General features: G+C 42.2%; 1 protein-coding gene across 3 annotated transcripts in view; it reads left to right on the top strand.

Moving 5' to 3' along the window:
- LOC105485788 (maternal embryonic leucine zipper kinase) overlaps positions 1–13,084 on the top strand; it is a 120,664-nt gene that overhangs the window by 68,202 nt on the left and 39,378 nt on the right. For all 3 annotated transcript variants that reach the window (XM_071078009.1, XM_071078011.1, XM_071078010.1), the window contains 2 exons: positions 2,640–2,708; positions 5,834–5,932. In XM_071078009.1, the coding sequence (XP_070934110.1) occupies positions 2,640–2,708; positions 5,834–5,932 (168 nt within the window). The remainder of the gene's footprint in view (positions 1–2,639; positions 2,709–5,833; positions 5,933–13,084) is intronic.

Genomic DNA, 13,084 nt, shown 5'->3' on the forward strand with positions numbered 1-13,084 from the left:
GTAGCTAGGAATTATAGGTGCCTGCCACCACACCTGGCTAATTTTGTATTTTTAGTAGAGACGGGGTTTCTCCGTGTTGGTCAGGCTGGTCTCAAACTCCTGACCTCAGGTGATCCACCCGCCTTGGCCTCCCAAAGTGTTGGGATTACAGGCGTGAGCCACAGCGCCCAGCCTGAGAGCTCATTCTTATTTATACCTTGCCAGGGCACCTTAACACTTGCCAGAGACAGAAACTAACAAAGTTTTTTTGTTTGTTTTGTTTTTGAGATGGAGTTTCACTCTCGTTGCCCAGGCTGGAATGCAATGGTGCAATCTCTGCTCACTGCAACCTCCACCTCCTGGGTTCAAGTGATTCTTCTGCCTCAGCCTCCCAAATAGGTGGGATTACAGACATGGGCCACCATGCCTGGCTAATTTTTTGTGTTTAGTAGAGACAAGGTTTCACCGTGTTGGTTGGGCTTGTCTCAAACTCCTGACTTTGGCTTTCCAAAGTGCTGGCATTACAGACATGAGCCACTGTGCCTGGCTCAGAGTTTGTTTTTGAATTATAGCAATGAAACTTTGAATTTATTTTTCCCTACCAAGCCTCATGTACGGCCAACTGGACCCCAACCTGAAGGCTCACTGCTGCCTGGGCTCCATGCCTATCCCTGGGAAGGGGGGGGTTTTAGATGCTCTAGCCGACTCTCTGGAAGTCAGCAGTAGTCTGACAGTTGCCTGTGACCTTTGGAAAAGGCTTTTTCTCAATTTGTTGTTAACTTTGTTAATGATTTTTTTTTTTTTTGAGACGGTGTCTCGCTCTATTGGCAGGCTGGAGTGCAGTGGTATGATCTCGGCTTGCTGCAACCTCCACCTCCCGGATTCAAGCAATTCTCCTGCCTCAGCCTCCCGAGTAGCTGGGACTACAGGTGTGTGCCACCATGCCCGGCTAATTTTTGTATTTTTAGTAGAGACAGGGTTTCACCATATTGACCAGGATGGTCTTGATCTCTTGACCACCTCTTGATCCACCCACCTCGTCCTCCCAAAGTGCTGGGATTACAGGCATGAGCCACCATGCCCGACCAATGATGTTTTGTTATACAGAAATATCAAATGTTAATTTTGTCATATATTATTCTTTATAGTGGTTGGCTTTGCTGTCATGTCTAGAAAGATTATAAAAATAATCACTCATGCTTTCTTTAAGTACTCTTATGGTTTTGTTTTGTATTTCCCTTTTTTGTTTGAGACAGAGTCTTGTTCTGTCGCCCAGGGTAGAGTGCTGCAGTGGCGCAATCTCAGCTCACTGCAACCTCTGCCTCCTGGGTTCGAGCAATTCTCTTGCCTCAGCCTCCCGAGTAGGTGGGACTACAGGTGCCTGCCACCACGCCCAGCTAATTTTTGTATTTTTAGTAGAGACGAGGTTTCCCTATGTTAGCCAGGATGGTCTGGAACTCCTGACCTCGTGATCCACCTGCCTTAGCCTCCCAAAGTGCTGGGATTATAGTTGTGAGCCACCGTGCCCAGCCTGGTTTTGTATTTTCATTTAATCTGGGTGGAATTAATTTTGGTATGTTCTGTGAGTTACAGTTCAATCAATTTTTCTCAAATAACCTGTTTTCTTAGCATCATTAAACAATGTGATTTCTGCCGTGAGAAACTGTAGTATTGCTTCCTCTGAATTGGGAAAGAGGATGTGTGTGGCAGGCTTATAAGAGATATTCTATCATGTGTTAGTATTTAGCCAAGTCCCTGATCTTATCTTTGATGACTTGCTGGCCATAATTTCTGAGTATACTAGGTTGTATACATTTGCCTTCTTAGTCTCTTTTAGTCCTAAAAGAGGTATTTAACTTAGAAAGTGGCTTTCACTAGTTTTCCTCAAAGATTGTAAATTCTGTTTTGTGGATGACCTGTTTTTAACCATAGCCTATGTCCTGTCACCAAATATGCTTTTCTGCTGCTTCATTTTGTCAACTGATAATTGGTCTGAGATTATAGACTAATACTTGTTTCAGCAGTACAAAAATGGACTACAGTGTTTACTTGCTGTCCCTTTAATACTACAGATTCCAAAGCCGTATTACATTTATGTTTTCTGCGGTTACGTTCTTTGTGCTCTAGCCCTTCTCTGATATGTGGGTAATTTAGAGGCAATGATAGTATTTAATATGCTCGATTTTGTTCTTTGATTTTTTTATTTTATTTTATTTTTTTTTGAGATGGAGTCTCGCTCTGTCACCCAGGTTGGAGTGCAGAGGCGCGATCTTGGCTCACTGCATCCTCCGCCTCCCGGGTTCAAGTGATTCTCCTGCCTCAGCCTCCTGAGTAGCTGGGATTACAGGCGCTTGCCACCACAATTGGCTAATTTTTGTATTTTTAGTGGAGACGGGGTTTCACCACGTTGGCCAGGCTGGTCTTGAACTCCTAACTTCAGGTGATCTGCCTGCCTTGACCTCCCAAAGTGCTGGGATTGCAGGTGTGAGCCACCACTCCCAGCCAAGAAATTGATTTTTTTTTAGTTAATAATGTTTACCAAGTATTGTAGTTGGGAGAAGTCTTCAAGCTTAAAAGTAAACCTCCAGCATGTTATTACCTAAGGAATTTGTGTCAAGGCTGATTGAACCTGAACCTCTTAAATGTTTTGTTTTTTGTAGAGAGGAAAATATGATGTTCCCAAGTGGCTCTCTCCCAGTAGCATTCTGCTTCTTCAACAAATGCTGCAGGTAAACTTTATTTTTAAATAATAGAAGTCTATTGTAATTGTTTGGTTCAACTTTTAAGATATCTGTGGTGCTACATCATTTCCTATTAGCTTGAAAAAAAATCCCACTCATATCTACCTTGAAAATATCCTCTATTAGATCCTTTTTTAATTATGTTGTAAACCTAATTTGTTTTAGACACCTACCATATGTCGTAGCTGGTGTGGTTTTTTTTTTTTTTTTTTTTTTTTTTTTGAGACGGAGTCTCGCTCTGTTGCCCAGGCTGGAGTGCAGTGGCCGGATCTCAGCTCACTGCAAGCTCCGCCTCCCGGGTTCACGCCATTCTCCTGCCTCAGCCTCCCGAGTAGCTGGGACTACAGGCGCCCGCCACCTCGCCCGGGTAGTTTTTTGTATTTTTTTAGTAGAGACGGGGTTTCACCATGTTAGCCAGGATGGTCTCGATCTCCTGACCTCGTGATCCGCCCGTCTCAGCCTCCCAAAGTGCTGGGATTACAGGCTTGAGCCACCGCGCCCGGCTGGTTTTTCTAACTTTTTTTTTGAGCACTGTCTGTTTTCTCTAACTAGCTCTTGTTCCACTCTCTTTTAATCCCAAAGTATTAATTGATTGATTGATTGATGGAGATAGAGTGTCACTCCTTAGAAGACCCCCAGGCTGGAGTGCAGTGGCACGATCTTGGCTCACTGCAACCTTTGCCTTCTGGGTTCAAGCTATTCTTCTGCTTCTGCCTTCCAAGTAGGTGGGATTATAGGCGTGAACCACCTTGCCTAGCTAATCTTTGTATTTTTAGTAGAGACGGAGTTTTGCCATGTTGGCCAGGCTGGTCTCGAACTCCTGACCTCAAGGTATCTGCCTGCTTCAGCCTGCCAAAATGCTGGGATTACAGGCATGAGCCACCATACCTGGCCCCAACTGTTTTTTTTGTTTTTTGTTTTTTTGAGACGGAGTCTCCTTCTGTTGCCCAGGCTGGAGTGCAGTGGCGTGATTTTGGCTCACTGCAAACTTTGCCTCCCAGGTTCAAGTAATTTTCCTGCCTCAGTCTCCTGAGTAGCTAGTACTACAGGCGTGTGCCACCATGCCTGGCTAGTTTTTGTATTTTTAGTAGAGACAGGTTTCGCCACGTTAGCCAGGCTGGTCTCGAACTTCTGACCTCACGTATTCTGCCTGCCTCGGACTCTCAAAATTCAAAGTGCTGGGATTGCAGGTATGAGCCACTGGCTTTTTGTTGTTGTTGTTGTTTGTTTGTTTTTGATACAGAGTTTTGCTTTGTTGCTCAGGCTGGAGTGCAATGGCGCGATCTCAGCTCACCGCAACCTCCGCTTCCTGGGTTCCCAGGTTCAAGCGGTTCTTGTACCTCAGCCTCCCAAGTAGCTGGGATTACAGGCATGTGCCACCATGCCTGGTCAGTTTTTGTACTTTTAGTAGAGATGGGGTTTCACCATGTTGTCCAGGCTGGTCTTGAACTCCTGACCTCAGGTGATCCACCCGCCTTGGCCTCCCAAAGTACTGGGATTACAGGTGTGAGCCACCATGCCCAGCCTGGCCTCTTTAAAAAAAAAAAAAAAAATTTATAGACAGGGTTTTACTCTGTCACCCAGGCTGGAGTCCAGTGGTATGATCTTGGCTCACTACAGCCTCGACCCCCAGGTTCAAGTGATCCTTCTACTTCAGCCTCCCGAGCAGCTGAGACCACTGGTACACACCATCACACCTGACTAATTTTTTGTGTTCTTTCTTTAGTTTTCTTTTTTTTGGTTGTTTTTAAATTTTATTTATCATTTCATTCCTTATAATTACTTTCAGCAAACCATATATTTTTTGTAGAGATGGGGTTTCGCTCTGTTGCCCAGGCTGGTTTTTAACTCCTGAGCTCAAGCGATCTGCCTGCCTCGATCTCCGAAAGTGCTGGGATTACAGGTATGAGCCACGGCGTCCCGCCTGTTCCCAACTCTTGCACATTAAGTATGTTAGTAGATAATATATGCTTGAATATTAATTAATGTTTATTTAATTAATTAAAGATAATAAATGCTTGAATGAGTTGATGTGCTATTGAATGGGCCCTGTTACCTAGTGCAGTGGTTCTCAAACTTCAGCAGATATCAGAATTACCCCAGGCTTGTTAAAATACAGATTGCTGAACTCCAGCCCCAGAGTGTGTAATTCAATAGATTTGGGGCAGGACTGAAATTTTGCATTTCTAACAAGCTCCCAGAAGATGCTGATGCTGCAGGTCTTGGGGCCACACTTTGAGAACCACAGTTTTAGTGGAATGAGCCTCTGAGGGTGAAAGATAGGAGTGCTGAAGCCTAGGTAAGCACTCTACCAGTTAATCAATGTATCACCTAGTCTGATCTATAAAATGGGGGTTCTGAGCCTGGCCTCACTGCTATGTAGTAGTATGAGGACAAAGTGAGATTGATAGGAAACACTTTGAAAATCTGAGTATCTTATTAGTGCAATTTTTTTTTCATTATGTATTCAGAATATCTTCTGTTTTTTCCATCTATTAAGTCATCTCCATCTTTTATTCAAAATTTACCTCAGACTCACTCACCTTGATTAAGTAGGGCCAGACCACCAGATCTCCGTAATGAGATTGAAAATGCCTTACTCTTTCTTCTAGACTCCAAAAAAACCTTAAATCTTTGTTGATTAATTTTTCTCTCCTTACATTTGAAAATTACAAATGGAAAGGTGTGCTTTTCAACTTGTTCTGTGTGATTGTAAGCTCATTGGAGGTAGAGATTGCCTGTTTAGTATGAATGCCCTGCATTGTGGCTGCTTGAATGTTAAATTGGTGAATATTTCCCATGAATAGGTTTTCCAGCAAAAGACTATTACATCATACAATAGATTGACTGAACATCATGAATAATGTCCATACCACTGAAGTTCATGTTTGTTAAACATTTATCTTCTAAGCCTGTGTTGTTTGCTGTAGTTTTCTTGCCTCTGTTGCCTTTTTAAAAGAATTTATTCCAAGGCCATTTTAAGGTCTTTGACAGCATTTTTGTGATGATAAAGTTTACATCTGTTCTGGTGCATTTTTAGTTCTCAGGAGGAAAGGTGTTCTATGTTCTGTATTTGAAATGTTAATCTCTAACTACTTTTTAATGGCCACTAGATGGACCCAAAGAAACGGATTTCTATGAAAAATCTATTGAACCATCCCTGGATCATGCAAGATTACAACTATCCTGTTGAGTGGCAAAGCAAGAATCCTGTAAGTAAAATGAAATCCCGTAGAATTTTTTTTTTTTTTTAACTTTGTGTGGTTTTTGGGTGAATTCAGAACCTACAATGATGTGGTCTAAATATACAAGAAAATATATTTTGTAGACTTACTAATCAGATTGGTGTTTAGGAGACTTGACACCTAATAGACAGTGGTTCCTTGACCCCATCTGCAACTGAGAATTACCTGGGACCTTAAAAAGAAATGCCTGCTCCCCATCCGAGAACACTTAACGGGAGTTTTTAAAAGCTCCCTGGTGTTTCTCATGTGCAGTCAGTCACGGTGCTCTGGGAATCTTGGGCAAGTTACTTAACTTTGCAGAGCCTATTTATTCATCTGTAAAAAGTAGGTTAAACCACTTCTACTTCCCAGAGAAGTTATGAGGGTACAGTAGTTCTCAAACTTTTTAGTTTGAGGACCCCTTTATACTCTTAATATTTATTTATTTGTTAAAAAATAACATAACTATTACATATTAACACAAATATTTTTATGAAGAATAACCATTTATAAAATACATTTAGCAAAAAGAATGACATTGTTTTACAACTTTGCAAATTTCTTTAAAGTCTAGCTTAATAGAAGACACCTGTATGCCCACGTGCTTCTGTGTTCAGTCTGTTTTGATAGGTTTTGATTGAAGCCAAGGAATAAAATGCAGCCTCACACAGATATGTACTAGGAAAAGGAAGAAAAATTTTAATAGCCTTTCAGACAGTTTCTGATATCCCATTAAAACTTGAAAAGTGGTAGTTTCTTAAAGGGTAATTGCATGTGGAATCTGAAGCCATATCAATGACATTTTGTACTCCATAAAATCCATTGTTCTGTCCATTGGATCTTTTCCCCACATAACGTGATGCATTGGTTATTTGGAAAACACTGGTTCGCTGAGTTATGCAAATCTTCCAAACGTTAACAGATTTCATTATACAACATTAAATCACATTCCTTAAAATCACTACTGATCTCAGTAGAAAAGTCTTTTAACTATTGGAAAGCACTGAAGATCATGGTGGCAAATAAAAGTTTTCTAAATTTTAATTTTTGCTTAAAAGTTCAAATTCTGTCATTGACAACAAATGTGTCATTTTCCTTGAACTGACAAGTTCCCTTGGTTCATTTTTGAGAAAATGTCTGCTAAACATTTAAGTCTAAATAACTATAGTTGGTCAGTGTTCTTTCTCGTCAAAATGGTTTTCTTTGAAAAAAACGGCTAATTAGGCCAGGCATGGTAGCTTGCGCCTGTAATCCCAGCACTTTGGGAGGCTGAGGCAGGCATATTACTTTAGGTCAGGAGTTCCAAACCAGCCTGGCCAACATGGTAAAACCCTGTCTTTACTGAAAATGCAAAAAATTAGTTGGCATGGTAGTGCCTATAATCATGCCTATAATCCCAGGTTCTCGGGAGGCTGAGGCAGAAGAATTGCTTGAACCCAGGAGGTAGAGGTTGCAGTGAGCTGAGAGCGCCACCGCACTCCAGCCTTGGGTGACAGAGTGAGACTCTGTTTCAAAAAGAAAAGAAAAGAGGCTGGGTGCGGTGGCTCACATCTGTAATCCCAGCACTTTGGGATCCCAGGCAGGCAGATCATGAGGTCAGGAGTTCAAGACCAACCTGACCAATATGATGAAACTCTGTCTCTACTAAAAATACAAAAATTAGCTGGGTGTGGTGGCACACACCTGTAATCCCAGCTACTCAGGAAGCTGAGGCAGGAGAATCACTTGAACCCCAGAGGAGAGTGAGACTCCATCTCAAAAAGAGAAAGAAAAAAATGACGAATTGAGCTCATAATTCAGTCACACAGGTGCTTTTCCTCAAGACAACTATCATACTTTGGTATGTAGAAGTACATTATGCTACTACCTGTTTAGTCACACAGAATATTTTTTTTTTTTTTTTTTTTTTGAGACGGAGTCTCGCTCTGTCGCCCAGGCTGGAGTGCAGTGGCCGGATCTCAGCTCACTGCAAGCTCCGCCTCCCGGGTTCGGGCCATTCTCCTGTCTCAGCCTCCTGAGTAGCTGGGACTACAGGCGCCCGCCACCTCGCCCGGCTAGTTTTTTGTATTTTTTAGTAGAGACGGGGTTTCACCGTGTTAGCCAGGATGGTCTCGATCTCCTGACCTAGTGATCCGCCCGTCTCGGCCTCCCAAAGTGCTGGGATTACAGGCTTGAGCCACTGCACCCGGCCGTCACACAGAATATTAAAAACATGTACTCAAAGTAAAAATGTAACAAAATTAATATCTTTTACTGGTTTATCAAGGAAATTCTTAATTGAAACTGCCTTCTTTTCAAACTATGGGTATATGACAAAGAATACAATATTTTAGTACAGTTTGGTGCCACTGCATTGATTAATACTAAGGTGCCAGCAATTTTATTTATTTAATTTTAATTTTTTATTTTTTTGAGAGGGATTCTCGCTATTATCATCCAGACTGGAGTGCAATGGCACGATCTTGACTGATTGCAACCTCCACCTCCCAGTTTCAAGCAATTCTCCTGCCTCAGCCACCTGAGTAGTTGGGATTACAGCCACCTGATACAACGTTTGGCTAATTTTTGCATTTTTAGTAGAGACGGGATTTCACCATGTTGGCCAGGCTGGTCTCGAACTCCTGACATTGGTTGATCCGCCAGCCTCAGCCTCCCAAAATGCTGAGATTACAGGCATAAGCCACTGCACCCAGCTGCCAGCAATTTTACTTATCACTGCTTTCATACCATCCATACAAATGTCAACACTTTGAAAAATGAAAAATAATATTATAAAAATAGTTTGACCTTGGAGACTCTCAGGCATCTGCAGACCGTGCTTTGAGAACTGGTCTAACATGCATATATGTAAAAAACATAAACAACACCAAATGTTATTTAAGTTTAAACAGTTTTAAAAATATTTCTACATTGTTTTTAAAAAATGCTTTTTTTTTTTTGAGACAGAGTCTTGCTCTGATGCCCAGGGTGGAGTGCAGTGGCACAATCTCGGCTCACCACAACCTCTGCCTTCTGGGTTCAAGTGATTCTCTTGCCTCAGCCTCCCGAGGAGTTGGGACTACAGGCACGCGCCACCATGCCCGGCTAATTTGTATATTTTTAGTAGAGACGGGGTTTTTCTGTGTTGGCCAGGCTGGTCTCGAACTCCTGACCTGCCTGCCTCGGCCTCTCAAAATGCTGGGATTACAGGTGTGAACCACTGCGCTGGGCCTTAAAAATGGTTTTTTTCAAACAAACGGCCACTTGGTAAAAATGCGGATATTATTATAGGACATGGATATTTTGTGTATTAGTTACTGCTGCATTAAGAACTACCCTGAAATTTAGTGGTTTAAAACAATAATTTGGCTGGGTGTGGTGGCTCACACCTATAATCCTAGCACTTTGGGAGGCCAAGGTGGGTGGATCACCTGAGGTCGGGAGTTTGAGACCAGCCTGACCAAGATGGAGAAACCCCGTTTCTACTAAAAATACAAAATCAGCCTGGCATGGTGGTGCATGACTGTAATCCCAACTACTCGGGAGGCTGAGGCAGGAGAATCACTTGAACCCGGGAAGCAGAGGTTGCGGTGAACCAAGATCGCGCCATTGCACTCCAGCCTGGGCAACAAGAGTGAAACTCTTCCTCAAAAAATAAATAATAATAAAAAATAATAATAATTTACAAATCTGTGGACCAGACATTTGGACTGGGTTCAGCTGGGCCGTTCTTACGTACGCCTTGCCTGGGGTCGTGGCTACAGTCGTCTTGTAACTGGGCTGAATGGTCCAAGCCTCGCTAGAAAGACTGGCTGTTTCCTGGGCCACATGTGTCCATCAGGCTAACCTGGACTTTTTTATATAGCAACTAGATTTCCTTTTCTTTTCTTTTTTTTTTTTTTTTTTTTGAGACCAAGTCTCACTCTGTCACCCAGGCTGGAGGGCAGTGGTGCGATCTCTGCTCACTGCAAGCTCCGCCTCCCAGGTTCAAGCCATTCTCCTGCCTCAGCCTCCCGAGTAGCTGGCACTACAGGCGCCCGCCACCATGCCTGGCTAATTTTTTTTTTTTTTTTTAGTAGAGACGGGGTTTCACTGTGTTAGTCAGGATGGTCTCGATCTCCTGACCTCATTATCCGCCTGCCTCAGCCTCCCAGAGTGCTGGGATTACAGGCGTGAGCCACCGCGCCCGGCCAGCAACTGCATTTCGGAAGAGGAAAGAGGATAAGCCCTAGTATTGTAGCATTTTTCAAGCCTCTGCTTGCGTTGTACTAACTAGTGTCCCACTGGCCAAAGCAAGCCATGTGGCAAAGCCCAGAGCCACTATGGAAGCTGTATCTTTCAAGGTTGTACAGTTCTTATTCTCTATTTATAGATAAGGGAACGGAAAAATGAAAAACAACTATTTATGAAATAAATTTAGTGAGAAGAATGGCATTGCTTTACATCTTTGCTGATTTCTTTGAAGTCTTATTAGAAGACACTCGTGCTTCTGCATTCAGCCTGTTTTGATAACGTCGTTTTGATTGAAACAAATGAAGAAAATACAGCCTCACACAGATATGTAATTAGAAAAAAGAGAAGTATTTTAATAGTGTTTCCAGATAATTGGGGATATTCTCTGATATCTCACCAAAACTTTTTCAGTGGACTAGGACATGTGCATGAATCAACAGAATAGCTTAGAGGTGTGTCTCAGATATGCCAAAGCGTAGAATTGGTAGATCTGTGGGGTATTTGCTTTCTGGAATAATCACACCAATGTAAATATCCTTCCCAGTAGCCAGCTCATCTTGGAAAGAAAGACTATACTTGTTCCAGGCCCCTTCCCACTATTCTGCCCACTATTAATGGGCCATGTGGCCTGAGCTGAAATCACTCCTAATTCTCCTATGATTGTTAACTCCTAAAACTTCTCTTATCCAAATTTTCCCTGGCCCTACGTGACATCTTTAATATCTATTGAGCAAATACAACATAATTCTAACAGCAACCATACCAAGATCCTAAGAATAGTAGAATGTGCAAGCATCTGAGCAGTGTAGCAGCAGAACCAGGGAAGCTATGATGTGCCCCTTGTGAGGTGGAGAGAGTGGGTGGTGCAAATGCCTGTGTTCAGCCATTGGGGGTCATCATTTCTCCATGTGTGGAGGGCTTTGCACATCTTCTCAGCCATGATCCTAATAGGATAGAACACATTACTGTTTGTGTTAGATGCCAAAATGAAGAAAGTCTCTACTTTCTACAGCCCCAATATTTTTTTTATTTGGGACACAGTATAAAGTAAAATATATAAAGTTTTGAGTGTTCCAAAAGAGTCTACCGTTTCCCCACATGTTTTTTTTTTTTTTGAAAATAGAGTTTCGTTCTTGTTGCCCAGTGACGTGATCTCAGCTCACCGCAACCTCCGCCTCCTGGGTTCAAGCGATTCTCCTGCCTTAGCCTTCCGAGTAGCTGGGATTACAGGCATGCACCACCATGCCCGGCTAATTTTGTATTTTTAGTAGAGACGGGGTGTATCCATGTTGGTCAGGCTGGTCTTTAACTCCTGACCTTAGGTGATCCGCCGATCTCGGCCTCCCAAAGTTCTGGGGTTACAGATGTGAGCCACCACGCCTGGCCTCCCTTACATCTTAATATACTAATTGCTACTATTTATTGAGCACGTAGAGTAGAATAGTGTACTATTATAGTAAGGGCTCTCTGTATATTATACTGTGGTATAATATAGGTAGAACTCTTAGGATAGTACCTTTAAGAGTCAGGTACTACCCTGTGGGCTTTATGTTTTTTAACTCCTTTAATCCATTTAATCTGTACACCAACCCTCCGAAGTAGGTACTATTATTGCCCCCTTTTGCAGATGAGGCAACTGAGACACAGAATCATTAAGTAACTTGCCCAAGGTCAAACAATGAGTAAGTGTAGAACCAGGATTTGAACCTACACTGAAGGGTTGTGGAATGGAATGGATCTGATAGACTAGCTGATTCAAGCTCAGGGCCCACATCCTGTGTATTTGCAGCCAGCATTGCTTATCTGGTTTCTATTGAAGTAGCTACTGGAGCAGAGTGATGGAGAGGTGGCATTGTGTTATGGTAGAAAAACCTGGGGCTAGGAATGAAAAATGCCAGTCTTGGGCAGATCACAGTAACTTTTCTGAGTCTTCATTTTATCACCTCTAATATGGGTATTCTAATGTCAATCTGTGCATGTTTGGGTCATGTTTTGCCATTTATAGAGTACCTTTACATGTTGTATCATTAATCTCTTTTGCCTGCCTTGCAGAGCTGTTACAAGATCAAATGAATTATATACAGGAGAGGCATAATGGATTGTTGTTGCTTTTTGAAGGATTTGCTTTTCTCTTTCAGTATTGTGTTTCATCAAGAGTGAACTATTTAAAAAATTCAGATTTCCTTGAATATTTAAGGTATAGATGCTGTCTGTTCTGTAACTCTATGCATGATCTCCTCCTACCATTTTCATACATAGTTCTGGTACCCAAGTATTGTATCAAATAGAAGTTATAGTCAGTTCCATTTTCTGCCTTAGTGAACAGGAAATGTAGTAGGCACGGATAATCCAAAATAATTGGCTAGCTTTTGGGATGCAGTTTTGTACTTAATTTGAGTATGTATGGCTGAGAATTCAGAGCGTTTTAAGTATTGATCCTCTTTGGAAAACACAGCTTGAGATTAATCATGTTTTTCAGACCCTTGGTATCTTTTCTACCCCACTTGTTTCATTGTTTCCAGTTCAGGAGCCCAGCAGAGATGGTAGCACCTCCTTCCTCTGTCTCCTGCCTTTCTCACACATATGCCTTGTGGTAAAGGTACAGGCAGGAGGCTGGGGGAGAGAGGGGTTCTTTTACAGTTAAAAAAAATTTTTTTTTAAACTTAAGATGATGGAGGGAACCTCAAAAATTTATTTTCTTGCTTGAGCAGTGTTGACATCAACAAGAAGATAACAGATAATAAGGTGTCTAGGCTTCTGAGGTTGAGACCATCTTGAGGGGGAATCTACAGTTCTAGGAGCAGTCACAGTCAAAGCAGCACAATGAAAACTTATTCTTAGCACTTTGGACTTTCACATTACCACTAGTATAAACCTTTGTGGTCTCTACTTTGTCTGTAACCCATGAGGTTGTGCTTGTACCAGTCA

The sequence above is a fragment of the Macaca nemestrina genome, chromosome 14 (genome assembly GCF_043159975.1).
Source record: "Macaca nemestrina isolate mMacNem1 chromosome 14, mMacNem.hap1, whole genome shotgun sequence".
Lineage (NCBI taxonomy): Eukaryota > Metazoa > Chordata > Mammalia > Primates > Cercopithecidae > Macaca > Macaca nemestrina.